Source organism: Vicia villosa, linkage group LG4, assembly GCF_029867415.1.
Source record: "Vicia villosa cultivar HV-30 ecotype Madison, WI linkage group LG4, Vvil1.0, whole genome shotgun sequence".
Taxonomy (NCBI): domain Eukaryota; kingdom Viridiplantae; phylum Streptophyta; class Magnoliopsida; order Fabales; family Fabaceae; genus Vicia; species Vicia villosa.
The window spans coordinates 180,222,696-180,244,551 of NC_081183.1; the positions used below are offsets into that span (position 1 = coordinate 180,222,696).

Sequence of the window (21,856 nt, forward strand, 5' to 3'; positions counted from 1 at the left end):
AATTTTCTCTATATATATCATTTTCCGATGTGCTATTCAACACACGGTTTAACCTAAATGTCTCTTCTTTTCTCTTAATTCAATAATATCTATAATTATAACCTAAAATATTGCTTAAAAGTTTTCCCATTCTTTTCTACCATATTTAGAACAGCATAAAAGTCGTGGAAGACGAGCATTACCAAAACCACCTAATAGTAATATCTGGATTGAATAGTGAGAACACAAGGGCTAATGTCAAGAATAGTGAAGCTGGTACTTAATAAATTAATGAGGTATGGGAGCCTTATGCAAATTCTTAACAAGAGGTTGCTTTTTCTAGAAGTAAGTAATTTTGTATCTAGAAAATTAACACAATATCACTCTCTAAAGTGAATACAACATAAAATGTTTATTGACTTACACTTGTGGAGGAAATGACACCCACAAGAGAGTGGTAGAAATGCAAATACAATAATGCTTTTCTAAGTTTTACAAGGAAGCCTAAACCAATGCTAAATTTGAAGTGGGTTTTATATATAAATTTTATGAAGAATGAGCTTACCGAAAAAAGCATAGATCCAACAACAGAGGCAAGAGCTACAACAAATTCTGAAAAGTTGATTACATGGTCTATGTTTATTCATATGCAGGACTAGCAGAGTACGCAGAGCACTATTAAGACAGAGGACAAAAAACAGAATGAGCACGGGAAACATATTACTTCTTCTAAACATATTAACGGCTTGGCTATTTTCCCATAACCTTTAACAAATTTTTGATAGTATCCTGTTAACCCCGGAAAACCTCTCACCCCTTTAATATTATGAGGGGTGGGCCATTCAACAACACTTTTTATCTTTTCCGGATCAACAGCGACACCCTTATTTGAGATGACATGGCCTCCACCCTCCTGCTTCCGAATGTACACTTCTTTTTATTCGCCACAAACCCTTGATCTTTTAGAACTTCCAAGACTCGGCATAAATGCAACACATGGTCCTCGCATTCTCTGTTATACACCAGAATGTCATCGAAGAAGACCAACAAAAACCTCCTTGGATAAGGTTTATAGATTTGGTTCATGGTGGATTGAAATGTGGCCGGTGCATTCGTCAACCCAAATGGCATTACCAAGAACTTGTAATGCCCTTCATGTGTTCGAAAGGGCGTCTCGTGCATATCCTCCTCCCTCACCCGTATTCGGTGGTATCCCGATTTCAAATAGATTTTGGAAAAATATCTTGCCCCATGCAACTCATCCAACAACTCCTCCACAAATCGTTACTTTAGTTAATTCCCTATAATCCACACATTCTCCATGTATAATCTTTCTTTTTTACCAATATTACCGGGCTAGAGAATGCACTAGAACTATTTCTAATGATTCCTTGTTTCAACATACTTGAACTTTCCTTTCTATGTCATCCTTGTGATACGGATATCTATATGGTGTTACACAAACCAGAACCGATTCTGCCTGCAACATAATTGAATGTATTGTATCTCTCTTCGGCGGCATCCCTTCTAGCTCGTAGAACACCTTAGGAAAATGAGCCAAAAGGTCTGCATGTGGTTTGACCTGTTAATTCATGATTCTGCAACTTCTTCGAATTACCGACCACTGATTTTTCACCCTTCAACATACTATGAAATGAGGACCCGGTAGGAGATGGTGATTTTCTTTTTTTCCTTCCTACTGACTTCTGTTTCAGACCTTCCCATGGAAAACTCAATTTCATCTCCTCCCAGTCAAATGTTACTTTCCCAAATTTTTCCATCCATACAACTCATAAAATAAGATCCAAATCCCCCGGTTCTTACACATATGCATCTACACAGGTCGTGAACTTACCAATTAGGATCACTAAAGTTCTTACACATATCCCCCGGTTCTTAAACCCGACCCAACTCATCCTTTACCACACAACTCAAGACCCGACTCCTTAAAATTTCTCCCAAATTGCAATCCCCCACCGCCTCTGTAACTTGGAACTCCACGTAACTGAGACTCAATATCACGAGCCATTTTCATGGCCTGAATTTGTGAACGAGGGTTGAGAGTTCTCACCCTCAACCGCGTTTCAAGTAGGAGACCTCCCACAAAATAACCCAGATACTGAAGGAGTCCAACAATTTGTGATGAGATGTATTAGAAATCGGTAATATACTCTTCCACGTCGCCGGTCTGCTGCAAATCTTTCAATTCTTCAAACGGATTATCACTCTTCCGTCCTCCATATCGCTCAATTAGAGCTTTCTTCAGTTTCGACCATGTTAGCTCATCTTTAGTTTCGAGGAGCAGATTGTACCAGTGTATGGTTGCACCCTCCATACACACGTTCGCTAATTGCAGCTTCACATCCTCTGACGAACCTTGCACGCACCTCGAAATAGGTCTCCGCTCGAGTAACCCACCCAACAGGGTTGTCACACCATCAAATGACGGCAGTTCCACCTTTTTTATCGCCATCCTGAACTCAGAGTTTGTCTCATCTGAAATGCAAGAAGAATTCTCCTGAGCTAGTCGATCCCGCAATTTTGCAAATTCTGCCATTATCGTCTTCTGAAATTCCTCCATGCTCCTTCCCTTCCACTTAACTAACCATTGCTTCACTTTATGGACTCCTACACTGATTTCTCTGGAGGCCAGCAGTGTTTCTTATGTGATTGGTTTTTCCATTGTGAATACTATCCAGTAACTGATACAACAAAAAAAACATAAATTTTAGATTGTGAAGGATAATTAACTTCAATTTATCAAATAGTATGCTAGTATAAAGAAAATGAATTAATAACTTTGAAAATGACCAACTTTTGTCGGTGAAAAATTAAGGAATTTTCTCTGCGCCGTTACCTTGACTAAAAGTTGAATTGAACCAAACCGCATTGTCAATGACGACCAATCCCAGAAGACTTCTGAAGTTTTCTTATATCTTGAAAAAATTAAGGTATTATATCTTGAAAAAACCTTTTGGGCACCACTATTGAGTCCCCATGAGCTAGGAAATGAAGTTTTCGAAAAGAGATTTCTAACAGTAAAATCCATGAGTCTGGCTAGAACCCAAGTCATGATTTATAGGTAAATGAGAAAACTAAACGAGTCAACAACATTGCAAACTCATGAGGCTGTTTTTTTTTTTTTTACCACGAATAATGAATATACATCTAGAAGTGCTCATAAAAGTTGCGGTCCCTAGTAACATTCAAACCATTCCCTCGGAATGTTCTCATCACCCCAGTTAACAAACCCTGTCTGTTTTCTGAGGTTGGATCTATCCTAACACCCTGCATTCAAGAAATTAACAATTGATAAAATTGTGTTCATATCACATATCACAAATTCATAAGTTATAACAGTTCATAAAACAAAAGTGTGAAAGAAATATCATACCTCACATGACCTTCACTCTACTGCCGCTGGAAAGTATTGAATCACTTGTTGACGCTCCGATTCTGAACTAATTGGGGTACCATCCTTATTTCATATATAAAACTCCTTAAATAAAAACAATTTTAATATCACTAATAAGCCGCATAACACCAAGCTTTAAACCAGAAAACAACGCATTATGACGTCTAATAAAAAAATTACCAGGTATGCTTGGTCAATCCTTGTGTTGATAGTTACATGGAACATAACATATTCAATGTCAGTCAAATTGAACACAACATCAAACAATAACTTAGCATGATCCTTGCAATGAACATTAACAACTGAATAACTCCTTTCTGCCCAATTTTGAACAGTCACAATCGGCGTTTCAGAAGCAAACTTAAAAATTGGATTCTTCTGATAATCACGGCCTGCAAACATCATCTGGTGGAGCCTTCTTTCAGGGTGTATAACAACATCAGAAATAGATGTTTCTGCACTCCTAATATCATCATCTCATTGTAAAAACATATCTTAAGCATATATTTAGCTATCTTTCAGATTATTTTATTATTCACAATTCATAGTATTATTTTATATTGAACTTGTTCTGATTTTCTATTTCATTTTTATTATTATTTAAGGGCTGTTTTAAGAAATAATGATAAATCTCATTTGTATTTTTCTTGTCTCATTTGGTGGTTTGATTCATTGAGATGAAATGTTTTGTCTAATTTAAAATGGAGGTCTGCAAGCTATTAAATATATATTAATGTTGATAAAATATCTTCTATTTTTTTTTGGAATGAGATAAGAATTTTTTTATAATTTAAATAAAAGTACCGTTTATAATATTTTATTTTATTTTAAAATTATCCATTTGAGAACTAATTTCCCCATCACTTTAATTATAAAAGTACCCATCACTATATAATTATTATATATATATATATATATATATATATATATATATATATATATATATATATATATATATATATATATATATATAGGGGTAGGCAAACTAGGCCTTTGACTAGGGCCTCTAAATTTCAATTTTTTTTAAACCCTTATACCCAATAGTAGTTTGTTGTAAAAAGACACTTCAATAACATTAAATCGTTATTATTTGAGTTACTATTTTGGCCCTTTTCAATAAAGTGGTAATAAATAAGTTTCAATAAAGTTGTAATAAATAAAGTTTAATATTTCTTATCATTTTCATTTGTTCATTTGGAACCGGATTCTTATTCACACCATTTTCAATTCGGAACCGCATTCTTATTCTCTAACCATTTTCATTTGTTCCGGATTCTTATTCCCACCATTTTCAATTCGGAACCACATTCTTATTCTCTCACCATTTTCATTAGTTCCGGATACTTATTCACATCATTTTCAATTCGGAACCGCATTCTTATTCTCTCACCATTTTCATTTGTTCCGGATTCTTATTCACTCACCATTTTCATTTGTTCATTCATGATAGGATTCTCTAACTTTAAACTATCAACAACCATTTTATCAATCACATGATTAGAATTGTGACATGTGTCCTTAAACTAAATTGGAAAATGGACAAATACAAATACACACAACATGTGCCTCCTCCATGTGCCTCCCCCATGTGCCTCCTCCATGTGCCTCCTCCATGTGCCTATATTACCGGATTTTTTTCTCTCTTCTTTTAACTACTTGAACAGAAAGAAATCATTTTCGTGGCATCCACCATCATCTCTACTTCCTTAAGATTTTTGTTCTCTTCCTGGTTCTTTTAATTTTCTTTCTCAGCATACATACTTTCAACATAGTTACTCAAAATCAAATCCCTCATGTTTTTTACAGAAGAAGGAAGAAGGAAACGTGAGAAGATAGTTCTAACCATGGAGAGAAGATATGTTTTTGTTATATTATTTTATATAATAATGTCTATCTTTAGAGTGGGTGGATTTGGTGTTAATTGGGGAACTCAATCTACACACCCTTTACCACCCACTACCATTGTGAAAATGTTAAAACACAATGGTATTACAAAAGTCAAACTTTTTGATGCTGATCCTATTATTCTTGATGCGCTCAAGAAGTCTGCAATTGAAGTAATGGTTGGTATACCTAATTCCATGCTGAAAACTTTTGCTACTAGTCCTGAAGTAGCTGAAGATTTTGTTTCCAAGAATATTTCAAGTCAATTATCTGCTGGAGTAGATATCAGGTAAATGAGATAATTACAAAAAGTGTTGGGTATTGTTTCACAAATATTTATGTCTATATTTTCTTATATTATTTTTTGCAAATATTTAAGGTACATTGCAGTGGGAAATCAACCTTTCCTATACCTTTACAAAGGTGCCTACGAATCTACCACACTTCCAGCTCTCCAAAATATCCAAATGGCTCTGGTAAAGGCTCGTTTAGAAGAGAGGGTCAGAGTTACTGTGCCTTTAAATGCGGATGTTTTTAAGAGTTCATCGGATAATCCTTCTGATGGGGAGTTTAATACAAAAATCCATGAACTCATGATTGATCTAGTTCAATTTTTATATCAAAACAACGGTCCATTTACAGTGAACATCTACCCTTTCAAGAGCGTTTATCGAAACCCCACTTTTCCGATGGACTATGCATTTTTCGACGGTTTTAATGATCCTTCAATTGACAATGGGCTGATCTATGACAATCTCTTAGATGCCAACATTGATACCCTAGTGTGGGCCCTAAGCAAGTATGGATTTGGAAACATGTCCATAGTTGTTGGAGAAATTGGTTGGCCTACGGACGGAGACAAAAGCGCAACTAGTCAACTAGCCCAACGATTTCATCAAGGACTCATGACCCGTCTTATTACGGGAAAGGGCACACCTATGAGACCTGGGCCTATGGATGTGTACTTGTTTAGTCTAATAGACGAAGATAACAAAACTATTCAACCAACTAGCTTTGAAGTGGGTAATTTTGACCGTCATTGGGGATTGTTTCGCTACGACGGGCAACCGAAATACCAACTTAACACTGGATCAGGAGCAAATGGGTTAGTAGGCGCAACTGAGGTAAAATACCAAGACAAAAAATGGTGTATTTTGAAACCCTCGGCAAACCCCAACAGTGATAAAGTTGCCCGGAGTGTGTCCAAAGCTTGTCAAACTGGAGACTGCAGTAGTCTCGGATATGGAACTTCATGTGGCGGTTTAGATGTTCGTGGAAACATCTCCTACGCATTTAATAGTTTCTATCAGGTGAATGACCAGATCTTCGGAAATTGTGACTTTTCTGGCCTATCTGAAACCACAGATAGAGATCCTTCAACGGAAAATTGCAAATTCCAAATCATGATCGATTCAGAATCAAATGGGAAAATTAGGCCTTTTAGAATAATAATGTTTGTACTTCTGTTTTTTACTCTTGTTTAGAATAATAATGTTTGTATTTCTGTTTTTTACTCTTGTTTAGAATAATAATGTTTGTACTTCTGTTTTTTACTCTTTTCTAATATGAAACATGCAATAAAATTAATTACCTACCTACCAACACAATCCAAAAAATTATTTTGTTTCTACTGATCCATATAGTTAGTTAGTTAGATTCTGAAGGAAATTAAGAAATAAGGATCATCTGAAACAAACATCCTGTTACTCGTGTCCTAGCTAGCCACACAATGCACTATACAACTCAACATAGCAACCAAACAAAGACATGGAAATCAGGGATTAACTAAATGCCATACTGTTTCTAATAGGACAAAATATACAAGTGTTTCACTCAAAAGTTTAAATTTAACAAAGAGAAACAGAATGAGCACAGTAAACTTATTACTTCTAAAAATATTATAATCATGGATTAACTAAATGCCATACTTTTTCTAATAGGGAAAAAACCTGATGGGCACCATTTCCAACACATTGTTGATCAATATTGAGTCCCCCATGAGCTAGAAAATGAAGTTTTCGAAGAGAGATTTCCAACAGTAAAATCCATGAGTCTGGCTAGAACCGAAGTCATGATTTTAAGGTAAATGAGAAAACCGAACGATTCAACCCCACTGCAAATTCTTCAGTCTGAAGTTCTCATAAAAGTTGTCAGCACTAGTAACATTCAAACCATTCTCTCGGAATGTTCTCATCAACTAGGCTAAAAGCCCCTGTCTGTCATCTGTGGTTAGCTCTAGCCTAACACCCTGCATTCAAGAAATTAACAATTAATAAATCTGAGTTCATATCAAATATCACAGATTCATTAGTTATAACAGTTGATAAAACAAAAATGTGAAAGAAATACCATACCTCACATGACCTTCACTCTACTGCCGCTTGCAACCATTGAATCACTTGTTGACGATCCGGTTCTGAACTAATTGGGGTGCTGTTGAAAACCAGAAAAATACACTAAAGTATATAACAAGTCAAAGCTAACAGTAGAAGAAATTAGGTATGAATGATTATTAGTATTAATGGAATTGAAAGAAGAGTACAATTCCTAGTACAAGCTGATAAAGGATAACTTGGAGCCTAGCTCTTCACCGGAGAATGCAGTTTTACCTTATAGGAAACAGCCCCTATTTTAGCCACAATTGGATAAGGATCAAAATACAAGGGAGTTAACTTCTGGTTAGTTCTTCTGGCCACTGTCTGCTGTCAATGAGGTTTTAGCTTCAGAAATGCCCATTCACCCACCTCAAAGTTCACATCCCTTCGCTTCAGGTCATCATATTTCATTTGTTGTTGTGTCCTTAACAAATGATGATCCAATTGCTGCAAAGCCTCGTCTGAGTCCAATAACTCTGTAGCCACAGCTTCAACCCTTGTCTCTCCGTGTGAGAAACAATTAACGGTGGCGGCTTTCTTCCATAGACAATCTCAAATGGTGCCGCTCCCGTGGAAATGTGATAGGTAGAATTTTACCACAACTCCTTCCAAGAGACCCAACGAGACCAATTTTGGAGCTGCTCCGAGGCAGAGCAGTGCAAATAAGCTTCAAGACAACGATTAACAATTTCCGTTTGGCCATTGGTCTCGGGGTGATATGAAGAATACATCTTTAGAACTGTCTCCGGAAGCCAGAATAACTCTTTCCAAAATAGACCAAAAAACAAGGGATCGCGATCGCTGACAATGGATTAAGGTACTCCATGCAATCTCACAACTTTCAAAAACACCTCAGCCACTTTTCTCGCTGTGTAAGGATGCTCCAATGAGATGAAATGATTGTACTTCGATTATTTATCCACCACAACAAATACTGCCTCAAATCCTCGCAGTTTGGGAAGCCCCGTAATGAAATCAAGCGATATATCTTCCCAAATCTGCTCTGGGATAGGTAGGGCTGCAACAGGCCCGCAGGCAACACTGCACAATACTTTTGTCACTGACACACGTCACAACTCTTCACATAATCCTGCACAGTTTTCCTCATTCCAATCCAGTATAAGTTCCCTGCCACCCTTTTATAGGTTCTTAAGAAACCCGAATGCCCTCCCGCTGGTGATGAGAGAAATTCCTGCAAAATTAGGGGAATGCAAGGGGATTTAGAAGACAACACCAGCCTATTTTGGTACAACAACACTCCTCGTTGAATGCTGAATCCATTCTGGGAACTTGGATCTCACAATAAGTCGTCTACCACCGGCTTCAGTTGCTCATCTTCCTTTACTTATTGTTGCACCTGCTGGCTTTGTAACCATATAGGGAAGGACTTAAGAGTATTCAGCTCCCCTTCAAACTGTCTTGACAAGGAGTCGGCAGCTTTGTTTTCAGGACCCGGTTTATAGATGAACTCAAAATGGTAAACAACTTGGAAATCTAGTTTTGTCTATCAGCACTAGTGATTATTTGCTGTAACAAATGTTTAAGGCTCTTTTGATCGAGTAAACCACAAAATTCCTGCCTAAAAGGTAGGGTCTCCAATGCTTCACCGCCAAAAGAGGGAGCCATCAACTCCTTTTCATAATCCGATTTAGCCAAGTTAGTTTTTGATAAAGCCTTGCTGAAAAATGCTATGGGATTTTTTCCTTGCATCAACACTGCCCCAACACCTCTTCCCGACGCATCACATTCAAATTCAAATGGTTGAGAAAAATCCGGTAACACTAAAACCGGAGAGGTGGTCATCACCTTTTTAAGCTCCTCAAACGCCAGTGTCGCTTTTGTTCCCCACTTAAACCCTTCTTTCTTAGTTAGCTTGGTTAACAGCTTGGCTATTTTCCCATAACCTTTAACAAATATTCGATAGTATCCTGTTAACCCCAGAAAAACTCTCACCCCTTTAACATTACGAGGGGTGGGCCATTCAACAGCACTTTTTATCTTTTCCGGATCAACAGCCACACTCTTATTTGAGATGAAATGGCCAAGATAATCCGTCCTTCTGCTTCCGAATGTACACTTCTTTTTATTCGCCACAAATCCTTGATCTTTTAGAACTTCCAAGACTCGGCTTAAATGCAACACATGGTCCTCGCATTCTCTGCAATACACCAGAATGTCATCGAAGAAGACCAACACAAACCTCCTTAGATAAGGTTTAAAGATTTGGTTCATGGTGGACTGAAATGTGCCCGGTGCATTCGTCAACCCAAACGGCATTACCAAGAACTCGTAATGCCCTTCATGTGTTCGAAAAGCCGTCATCCTCCTCCCTCACCCGTATTTGGTGGTATCCCGATTTCAAATCGATTTTGGAAAAATATCTTGCCCCATGCAACTCATCCAACAACTCCTCCACAACCGGAATTGGATATTTATCGGGAATCGTTACTTTATTTCATTCCCTATAATCCACACATTCTCTATGTATCATCTTTCTTTTTTACATATTGTAGAGGTTTGTTCTTGTCGAACAAAGACTCAACCAGAAGAACGCAGAAGCCTTGGCACTCCTCGCCGTTTCTGCTCCCATATGCACGGCGGACCTCTCAACGGTGGCACAAGATGGTCGGAGGCAAAAAAGAGGGCTTTTTGGAACCAGGCTCCGAAATGGGATTTGTATCCTTTGGGGAGGAATTTGTTTGGAGGTAAGTCTTATGAGCTAACTTCGGTGTATTTTTATGAGTTCCTAAGTAGGAAAAAGGCTATAGACATTTTCCAGCTCTTTGGTTGTCATGGGACATTGTAGAAGTCGCTATTTCACCCAAAATTAATAAGGTTGGGAAGAGGTTTGGTTTTTCCAGTTTCAGGGAGGCAGGGGATGCTAACTTTTTAGCGGTCAGAATGGACAACATTCTTATAGATGGTTTCAAGATTCACGCGAATCTCCCTAGATTCGAGAGGGGCAGTTTTCCGGTGAAGGGAAAGGTGGAGGATTTCTGAAGGAAGGAGGGTGTAGATGTTAAGATGTTTTTTCATGGAGTTGAGGGTGTAACTGGTTTTAGAAGGAACGGTAAATCTTTTGCAGAAGTCGTTGTATTCTCTAAAGTACCATTCAAGTGAGGAAGATAAGAGGCTACTTAAAGTTTATGTAGGCCAGGTTATTATTCCAAGGTCTGTTTACAATTTGCAAACTAGTTTCGACTTGGAGGGTCTCTTTGTGATTAAAATCACTCTTTTTTACATGGTAATCTTGAAGAGGAAGTATATATGGAGCAACCACCTGAATTTGTTGCTTAGGGAGAGTCCTCAAATATGGTTTGTAGGCTACAAGGTCTCTTTATGGTCTTAAGCAATCTCCTAAAGCTTGGTTTGGCAGATTCAGCATTGTAGTACAATAGTTTAGTATGGTCCATAGTGAAGCTAACAATTCTGTGTTTAATCGTCGCTCTGCCCAAGGGTGTATCTATCTTATTGTATATGTGGATGATATTGTCATAACTGACAGTGATCAGCAAGAAATACTCCAGTTGAAACAACATCTCTCGAATCAATTTCAGACAAATGATCTAGGTAAACTCCGCTAATTCTTGGGAATTAAGGTGACCCAATCTAGAGATGACTTGGTGATTTTCCAGCGGAAATATGCTATGGATATTTTGAAAGAAACAGGGTTCTTGAATGCTAAACCAGTTAATACTCCTATGGATCCAAGTGTCAAACTGCTACCCAATCAAGGGAGCCTCTATCAAATCCAATAAGGTATAGGAGATTGGTTGAAAAGTTAAATTATCTCACAGTCACTCGTCCGAACATTTCTTTTGCAGTTAGTATGGCAAGCCAGTTCTTAAATTCTCCTTGCCATGAACACATGGATGTTGTTGTCTGGATTCTAAAATAAATCAAGTGTGCTCCAGAAAAAGGTCGTGTATGAAGACTAAGTACATAGTCAGATAATTGGATACTCCGATGCTGATTGAGCAGGGTCACCCATTAATAGACGATCCACCTCTGGGTATTATGTACTTGTTGGAGGAAATCTTATAACCTGGAAAGCAAGAATCAAAATGTAGTTGTAACAACAAGCACCAAGGAAGAGTATAGGGAAGGAAGAGTATAGGGCCATGGCGATGGCAACGTGTAAACTTAATTGGTTAAAACAGTTGCTCAAGGAACTTCAAATTGAAGAAGCAAGACCAATGAAACTTATTTGTGATAATCAAGTTGCATTGCACATTGCTTCAAATCTGGTTTTCCATGAGAGGACCAAACATATTGAGATAGACAGTCACTTTGTCAGAGAGAAGATCGATTCAGGCGACATCGCCACAAGTTTTGTCAACTCGAGTGATCAATTGGCATATGTGTTTACAAAATCCCTTCAAAGCCCAAGAACCAATTATATATGTTACAAGCTTGGTGCATTTGACTTATATGCTCGAGCTTGAGGGGGAGTGTTGATATTTATATATAGAATAAGAATATTCTCTAAAATATTCCATAGTATATTCTAGAATAGAATAGAATAAGTAATTAATATTGTTGATCTGTAATTTTCTCTATATATATCATTTTCCGATGTGCTATTCAACACACGGTTTAACCTAAATGTCTCTTCTTTTCTCTTAATTCAATAATATCTATAATTATAACCTAAAATATTGCTTAAAAGTTTTCCCATTCTTTTCTACCATATTTAGAACAGCATAAAAGTCGTGGAAGACGAGCATTACCAAAACCACCTAATAGTAATATCTGGATTGAATAGTGAGAACACAAGGGCTAATGTCAAGAATAGTGAAGCTGGTACTTAATAAATTAATGAGGTATGGGAGCCTTATGCAAATTCTTAACAAGAGGTTGCTTTTTCTAGAAGTAAGTAATTTTGTATCTAGAAAATTAACACAATATCACTCTCTAAAGTGAATACAACATAAAATGTTTATTGACTTACACTTGTGGAGGAAATGACACCCACAAGAGAGTGGTAGAAATGCAAATACAATAATGCTTTTCTAAGTTTTACAAGGAAGCCTAAACCAATGCTAAATTTGAAGTGGGTTTTATATATAAATTTTATGAAGAATGAGCTTACCGAAAAAAGCATAGATCCAACAACAGAGGCAAGAGCTACAACAAATTCTGAAAAGTTGATTACATGGTCTATGTTTATTCATATGCAGGACTAGCAGAGTACGCAGAGCACTATTAAGACAGAGGACAAAAAACAGAATGAGCACGGGAAACATATTACTTCTTCTAAACATATTAACGGCTTGGCTATTTTCCCATAACCTTTAACAAATTTTTGATAGTATCCTGTTAACCCCGGAAAACCTCTCACCCCTTTAATATTATGAGGGGTGGGCCATTCAACAACACTTTTTATCTTTTCCGGATCAACAGCGACACCCTTATTTGAGATGACATGGCCTCCACCCTCCTGCTTCCGAATGTACACTTCTTTTTATTCGCCACAAACCCTTGATCTTTTAGAACTTCCAAGACTCGGCATAAATGCAACACATGGTCCTCGCATTCTCTGTTATACACCAGAATGTCATCGAAGAAGACCAACAAAAACCTCCTTGGATAAGGTTTATAGATTTGGTTCATGGTGGATTGAAATGTGGCCGGTGCATTCGTCAACCCAAATGGCATTACCAAGAACTTGTAATGCCCTTCATGTGTTCGAAAGGGCGTCTCGTGCACATCCTCCTCCCTCACCCGTATTCGGTGGTATCCCGATTTCAAATAGATTTTGGAAAAATATCTTGCCCCATGCAACTCATCCAACAACTCCTCCACAAATCGTTACTTTAGTTAATTCCCTATAATCCACACATTCTCCATGTATAATCTTTCTTTTTTACCAATATTACCGGGCTAGAGAATGCACTAGAACTATTTCTAATGATTCCTTGTTTCAACATACTTGAACTTTCCTTTCTATGTCATCCTTGTGATACGGATATCTATATGGTGTTACACAAACCAGAACCGATTCTGCCTGCAACATAATTGAATGTATTGTATCTCTCTTCGGCGGCATCCCTTCTAGCTCGTAGAACACCTTAGGAAAATGAGCCAAAAGGTCTGCATGTGGTTTGACCTGTTAATTCATGATTCTGCAACTTCTTCGAATTACCGACCACTGATTTTTCACCCTTCAACATACTATGAAATGAGGACCCGGTAGGAGATGGTGATTTTCTTTTTTTCCTTCCTACTGACTTCTGTTTCAGACCTTCCCATGGAAAACTCAATTTCATCTCCTCCCAGTCAAATGTTACTTTCCCAAATTTTTCCATCCATACAACTCATAAAATAAGATCCAAATCCCCCGGTTCTTACACATATGCATCTACACAGGTCGTGAACTTACCAATTAGGATCACTAAAGTTCTTACACATATCCCCCGGTTCTTAAACCCGACCCAACTCATCCTTTACCACACAACTCAAGACCCGACTCCTTAAAATTTCTCCCAAATTGCAATCCCCCACCGCCTCTGTAACTTGGAACTCCACGTAACTGAGACTCAATATCACGAGCCATTTTCATGGCCTGAATTTGTGAACGAGGGTTGAGAGTTCTCACCCTCAACCGCGTTTCAAGTAGGAGACCTCCCACAAAATAACCCAGATACTGAAGGAGTCCAACAATTTGTGATGAGATGTATTAGAAATCGGTAATATACTCTTCCACGTCGCCGGTCTGCTGCAAATCTTTCAATTCTTCAAACGGATTATCACTCTTCCGTCCTCCATATCGCTCAATTAGAGCTTTCTTCAGTTTCGACCATGTTAGCTCATCTTTAGTTTCGAGGAGCAGATTGTACCAGTGTATGGTTGCACCCTCCATACACACGTTCGCTAATTGCAGCTTCACATCCTCTGACGAACCTTGCACGCACCTCGAAATAGGTCTCCGCTCGAGTAACCCACCCAACAGGGTTGTCACACCATCAAATGACGGCAGTTCCACCTTTTTTATCGCCATCCTGAACTCAGAGTTTGTCTCATCTGAAATGCAAGAAGAATTCTCCTGAGCTAGTCGATCCCGCAATTTTGCAAATTCTGCCATTATCGTCTTCTGAAATTCCTCCATGCTCCTTCCCTTCCACTTAACTAACCATTGCTTCACTTTATGGACTCCTACACTGATTTCTCTGGAGGCCAGCAGTGTTTCTTATGTGATTGGTTTTTCCATTGTGAATACTATCCAGTAACTGATACAACAAAAAAAACATAAATTTTAGATTGTGAAGGATAATTAACTTCAATTTATCAAATAGTATGCTAGTATAAAGAAAATGAATTAATAACTTTGAAAATGACCAACTTTTGTCGGTGAAAAATTAAGGAATTTTCTCTGCGCCGTTACCTTGACTAAAAGTTGAATTGAACCAAACCGCATTGTCAATGACGACCAATCCCAGAAGACTTCTGAAGTTTTCTTATATCTTGAAAAAATTAAGGTATTATATCTTGAAAAAACCTTTTGGGCACCACTATTGAGTCCCCATGAGCTAGGAAATGAAGTTTTCGAAAAGAGATTTCTAACAGTAAAATCCATGAGTCTGGCTAGAACCCAAGTCATGATTTATAGGTAAATGAGAAAACTAAACGAGTCAACAACATTGCAAACTCATGAGGCTGTTTTTTTTTTTTTTACCACGAATAATGAATATACATCTAGAAGTGCTCATAAAAGTTGCGGTCCCTAGTAACATTCAAACCATTCCCTCGGAATGTTCTCATCACCCCAGTTAACAAACCCTGTCTGTTTTCTGAGGTTGGATCTATCCTAACACCCTGCATTCAAGAAATTAACAATTGATAAAATTGTGTTCATATCACATATCACAAATTCATAAGTTATAACAGTTCATAAAACAAAAGTGTGAAAGAAATATCATACCTCACATGACCTTCACTCTACTGCCGCTGGAAAGTATTGAATCACTTGTTGACGCTCCGATTCTGAACTAATTGGGGTACCATCCTTATTTCATATATAAAACTCCTTAAATAAAAACAATTTTAATATCACTAATAAGCCGCATAACACCAAGCTTTAAACCAGAAAACAACGCATTATGACGTCTAATAAAAAAATTACCAGGTATGCTTGGTCAATCCTTGTGTTGATAGTTACATGGAACATAACATATTCAATGTCAGTCAAATTGAACACAACATCAAACAATAACTTAGCATGATCCTTGCAATGAACATTAACAACTGAATAACTCCTTTCTGCCCAATTTTGAACAGTCACAATCGGCGTTTCAGAAGCAAACTTAAAAATTGGATTCTTCTGATAATCACGGCCTGCAAACATCATCTGGTGGAGCCTTCTTTCAGGGTGTATAACAACATCAGAAATAGATGTTTCTGCACTCCTAATATCATCATCTCATTGTAAAAACATATCTTAAATATGCTTTGAGCCAATTAATTTTCTGAAAATCTTCAATAGATATCTCAGACGAGCGGTCTTTAACATAAATTAAGGAAGTTGTCCGGCCATGGTGTGTCCAAACTCCAAACTTTAGCCTCAACCACATCGCATTGAAACTCAGGCAATACAACACCCAACTACAGCAGGTTCCTAAGTCCATTAATCAAATAATATACTAAGAATGGCAAGACAAAACGAATTTGACAGAGCGTTAATGGCTAGTGAAAACGTTTAAACTAATTATTTAAATTGACTTAAGAGACAATAGAAAAGTTTTAGTTTACATTTATCCGAAATTGATGGTTTATTTGGCATATTTTCAACATGGCTCGGTACTTTATTAGCCAAATAACTAAGATCAATCTGAAAATGAATTAGTCCAACCATGTATAATTCAAACCTGTTGGATAATAGTCTTAACGCCAATTCTAGCAATGTCTCCTTAAGAGGTTTATCCACACTCAATGTCTCCAGTTGCGATCATATGCAGGCAATCTCATAAATACTGGAACTAAACACTTCAGGATCATTCACTGAACTCCAATCAATGCCTAGAATTAATTTCAAAAATCAGCATTAAGTATTTTTATGAAAGAAGAAAGCATAAACAAGCTTGAAAACATAAACAATTAACCATGATAACACAAACACAGAATAACTGGATGAGAAAATAAGAGAAAGTTGGGGTTTCAAGACAGATTGATCATTCTCCTCAACAAAGTATAAATTCAGAAATTAGAGAAAAGTATAAAGCCTACGGAGCTAAGAAAACGACTTTGGGTGCTCGGTTAGAGGGTTGTGGTGGTCGGAGATGGAAGGAAAATGGACGTGGACGACGACGACGACGACGACGGTTAGGATTCTGGTAAGGGAGAGAGCGTCTCTTCATTGGTATTATAAAATAATAAAATGAGATGGATCCTTGAATCCCCTCTCGGATCTATGTGGGTGTAAAGGGTATATTTGAGTCCAGATCCTGGACATTTTTCTCTTCTCCATTCTCCATTTCGTCGATTATCAAAGTTTCGTAAATATAAATGCAATAATGTGACATTTGATGTGTCCACTTATTTTTAATAGATTATAAATATCTTTAAAATTATAATAATGGAGAGGAAAAATGGAGAAGAAAAATGGAGAGAATCTTGACTCGGTATATTTGAATCTTAGGGTCCGTTTGGTTCAACGGAGGGGAGGGGAGGAAATTTAATCGAGGGGAGGGAAATGGAGGGGAAGGGAGGGGAGAGAATTTAACTAAATATATGTTTGGTTCAAAGAAGGGGAGGGGGGATTTTTAACCATAAGTATGTTTGGTTCACAAGGGGAGGGGAAGGATTTTAAAATCAATTTACCTTTTTATCCTTATAAATATTATTATTTGTGCTTAGTAAAAATAATTCATAATAAAAACTTGTTCATTCATAAACCATAATATAACCGTAAACAACAATAACACACATTAGTTGAACTATATATATTCAACACAAATCAAACTATTATCTGATCTTATGATTCATCTAACCTAATAAAATAATTCCTATAATTAAAAATAAATAAAATAAGGTTAGAATATTAAAAAAAATTAAATAAATAGTATTAGAGTTAAATTTTTTATTTATAACATAAATATATTATATTTGTATATATCGTATATTGTTATCATATATAAGAACAGATATAAATATAAGTATGTTATTATTATAAAAATAATAACATAATATTAAAAAGGGAATTTCAACAAAATAAAAAGAAAAATACTCACCTGAGAGGAACAACGCACAAATAGAAACCGCACAATAGAAAAAAATAAACGTGAAATAATACGGAGAAAACATCTAGTCTTTAATAATTCAATAAGGACAATCTTGGAATTAAAAAAATAATTGAGGTTAAAATAGGAAAAATAATATAATTATGATTTACTAAATCTTCCCTCCCCTCCAAATCCCTCCAAATTGGAGGGGAGCAAAAAGTGAGTCTAGAAGGGATTTTGCTCCCCTCCCCTCCCCTTATAAAAAATAAACCAAACACATATTTTTATAAATATCCCCTCCCCTCCCCTCCCCTCCATCTACTTCCAACCAAATGGACCCTTAAAAAAAAGTGAAAGGAAAGAAAATTAAGGGAATGAAAATATAAGAAGAGAGATATGATAATGTGGAATGGTTATTTACTTGTTTGTTGTTTGGTATAAGAGAAAGTTAAAAAAAACATGCATAAAATATGAGAAAAAATATATTCTTATATTTATATAATGACTAAAATAATACTAGTAATTGTATTTCTTTAAATTTTATTATTTATATTTATATAATGATTAAAATAATACTAGTAATTGTGTTTCTTTAAATTTTATTATTTATTAATTGAATTATTTTAAAAAAATTTACCATAACCTTATCTTATTAATTAAATTCGTTAAGTCATTGAAGAAAATTTTGAAGCTAATCTTATTAAATTAAATTTGTTAAGTCATTGAAGAAAATTTTGGAGTCAAAACTAGAGTTATTTCAATAATTTCATTTATTCATATTTATTTATTATTTTATTAATTAATATTTTGTTATTTAATTTAATATTTTGTTGTTAATAATACAATTATAAAAAAAAACTTGGCTAACTCACATCTTATTAAATAAAGTTGTTAAGTCTCTTTAGGAATCTTATTAATTAAAGTTGTGAAGTATCTTTAGGAATTTTTTATCCAAAATTAAGGTTGTTTTGGTAATTATATATTTACATTTAATTTTTATTTCATCAGTTAATATTAAGGTTCTTTTAGTAATTATATATTTTTGTTTTGTTTTATTTTATTAGTTATTTATTAAAAATAAAATTTCTTACGCTTAATTTTCTCCCACTCACTTTATATTATTTTAGTAATTTTTGTGTTCATTTTAATTTTATTTTATTAGTTATTTCTAAATTAATTTTTATTACTAACCAAATTTGTTTATTTTTAATTATTTATTTTTAATTTTGAATAAATTTAGTCTAAAAAATATTAAATCAACTAATGTCATTATAGTCTTTATATTTTTATCAATTAAGATATTGTTTGCATATTTCGCTATAACACCCCATTAATATTTCACGTGATTTGTAACTGCCATACAAAAATAAACATGTCAACTATTCATTTTACTCACAATTAACTTCATTCAAATAATTAATATATATATTAATTAATAAAATTCACCTATTTACCACTACCTCACAATTAACTCCATCGATGAAACCTCACTTATTCACGAGAATTTAACTTGTCACCCCTAAAATTAAACCTGCCACCCCCTACATCTATGCTTTTACCATTATGCCCTTACTTAAATTTACTAATTTTCAAAAAATTTACGTTAATTGATTTTTTATTTGTGCATAATTAATTAATTAATTAAATTATATAATTTCTTGTAAATATTCTAACACTTTAAAATTTTACATACACACTCGTATAATTTTAAGCAAAAAAACGAGAAATTAAAGAATTTTTTAAATATTAAAAATAAATTCAAAAATTCAATGAATCCTAAATAATAATTATTGTTGTCATTAAAAACTATTATTCGATTGAAAAATAAAAAATCACATAAAATTGAGTATTATAAAAAATATTTAAATGTCATTTTGTGAAAAAAATTCGGATGAATTCGAACCTTGAATCGAGTTTTCCAAACTAGAGAAAAACCAACATAAAATGCATGTTTATTTTAGAATTTTATTATTTATATATATATGATATGTTGTATTAACTTAGTTGATATTTAATTTATTTCAATATTGTTTATTAGTTTAACAGATTAAGTTTTTTAATTTGTTTTATTTGATAACATAACCTTAAACTGTCATTTAAATATTATAATGATTACAATATATTCTATATATATATATATATATATATATATATATATATATATATATATATATATTTTTCTAAAATAGACCCACTTGATTTTATGAATTTCTGGTTTAGCCACATGCATCTTAGAGTGTATTTAATTAATTTTTAGTTATTATTTGCTTTTATTCTTCTTTTAAAAAATAAATATGTGTGTTTTACAAACGCATATAAGAGATACTAACTTACACCCACTTATTTTTAGAAGGAGTGTTTAGGTAACATTTCCCTAAGAGTACATTTACCAATTTTCTATTGAAAGCTTGTTAAAATACTCTTTCATAAAACAAGTAGGGGTGTCACAAAAATAACCCACACAAATATATATATATATATATATATATATATATATATATATATATATATATATATATATATATATATATATATATATATATATATATATATATATATATATATATATATATAATGTATTCAAACTATTATACTATAATAGAAAATTAAAAAAAAAAAAAACCATGAAGTTGTCGCGAATGAACCTCTCAATTCATATAACGAAATGATTTGATGCTATAAATAATTTTTTTACCACAAATACTACTAAGTATAGTAGGTAACAATATATTTGTTTTTTTTTTGTTTTTAATGTAAAAAAAATAATATATTTGTTTTCAAGCCCTCCGACATGAACTAACCATATGTTCATCTATATACTCTTTTAACATTCGGTATAATTTGTTTTAAAAATAAATATCTTCATAGAGCAGAAGAACGAAGATACAAGGAAAACGAAAAAAAAAGTGATGAATACAAACATCGTTTAGTATTGGTGGCAATGTGTGTGCTTCTTCTATTTTCTTTAGGTATGTAGACAATTCATTATTCCTTCATTTAATATATTTTTATATCCATATTATGTAAGCTAATTTTAGTCTTCTCTTTAGGTATGGGCAAAGTTGAAGATGAAGTTCTTGCAGAAAATAATCATTGTCTTGGTCCATGTCAATACTTTAAGGATTGTAATGCTGCATGGAAAGAAGCTGGGTTTAACAAAAAGGGGATTGCAATCCACCTTCATTTACGAGTTGTTGTTGTACTAATTCAATAGTAATTATGTAAACTTCATTACTAGAAAATAAAAATATTATATTCATCATCAAAATTATAAATTTTATATATCACATGTTGAGTTTTTTCCTTCTTAGTACTCTGTTAATTATGAAAATTCAACTCTTTCTCGATTTCAAACTGAATAACTTAAGATAGAATATAAAGATCAAAGATTTTAAAAAAATTACATTAATTGATTTTCTATTTATGCATAATTAATTAAATAATTAAATTATATAACTCCTTGTAAATATTGTAACACTTTAAAATTTTACGTACACACTCATATAATTTTAAGCAAAAAAACGAGAAATTAAAGAATTTTTTTAATATTAAAAATAAATTCAAAAACTCAATGAATCCAAAATAATAATTATTGTTGTCATTAAAAACTATTATTCGATAGAAAAATGAAAAATCACATAAAATTGAGTATTATAAAAAATATTTAAATGTCATTTTGTGAAAAAAATTCGGATGAATTCGAACCTTGAATCGGGTTTTCCAAACTAGACAAAACCCAACATAAAATGCATGTTTATTTTAGAATTTTATTATTTTTATTGATATGATATGTTGCATTAACTTAGTTGATATTTAATTTATTTCAATATTGTTTATTAGTTTAACAGATTAAGTTTTTTAATTTGTTTCATTTGATAACGTAACCTTTAACTGTCATTTAAATATTAAAATGATTACAATATATTCTTTATATATATATATATATATATATATATATATATATATATATATATATATGTGTGTCT

The 21,856-nt window shown here is 34.2% G+C and overlaps 1 protein-coding gene and 1 pseudogene across 1 annotated transcript; one reads left to right on the plus strand and one right to left on the minus strand.

Moving 5' to 3' along the window:
• Positions 1–559: 559 nt before the first annotated feature.
• On the minus strand, positions 560–16,504 carry LOC131598425 (ACT domain-containing protein ACR8-like; annotated as a pseudogene).
• LOC131596208 (glucan endo-1,3-beta-glucosidase 5-like) lies at positions 4,843–6,828 on the plus strand. Its single transcript, XM_058868800.1, has 2 exons — positions 4,843–5,567; positions 5,658–6,828. The coding sequence occupies exons 1-2, from the start codon at positions 5,188–5,190 to the stop codon at positions 6,760–6,762; spliced, it is 1,485 nt and encodes a 494-aa protein (XP_058724783.1). The 5' UTR covers positions 4,843–5,187; the 3' UTR covers positions 6,763–6,828.
• Positions 16,505–21,856: the final 5,352 nt, after the last annotated feature.

Excerpts from the sequence above, each read along its gene's own strand:
- LOC131596208 (XM_058868800.1), top strand. The coding sequence starts at position 5,188 with ATGTTTTTTACAGAAGAAGGAAGAAGGAAACGTGAGAAGATAGTTCTA. Across the intron at positions 5,568-5,657 it reads TCTGCTGGAGTAGATATCAG|GTACATTGCAGTGGGAAATC; the intron begins GTAAATGAGATA and ends CAAATATTTAAG.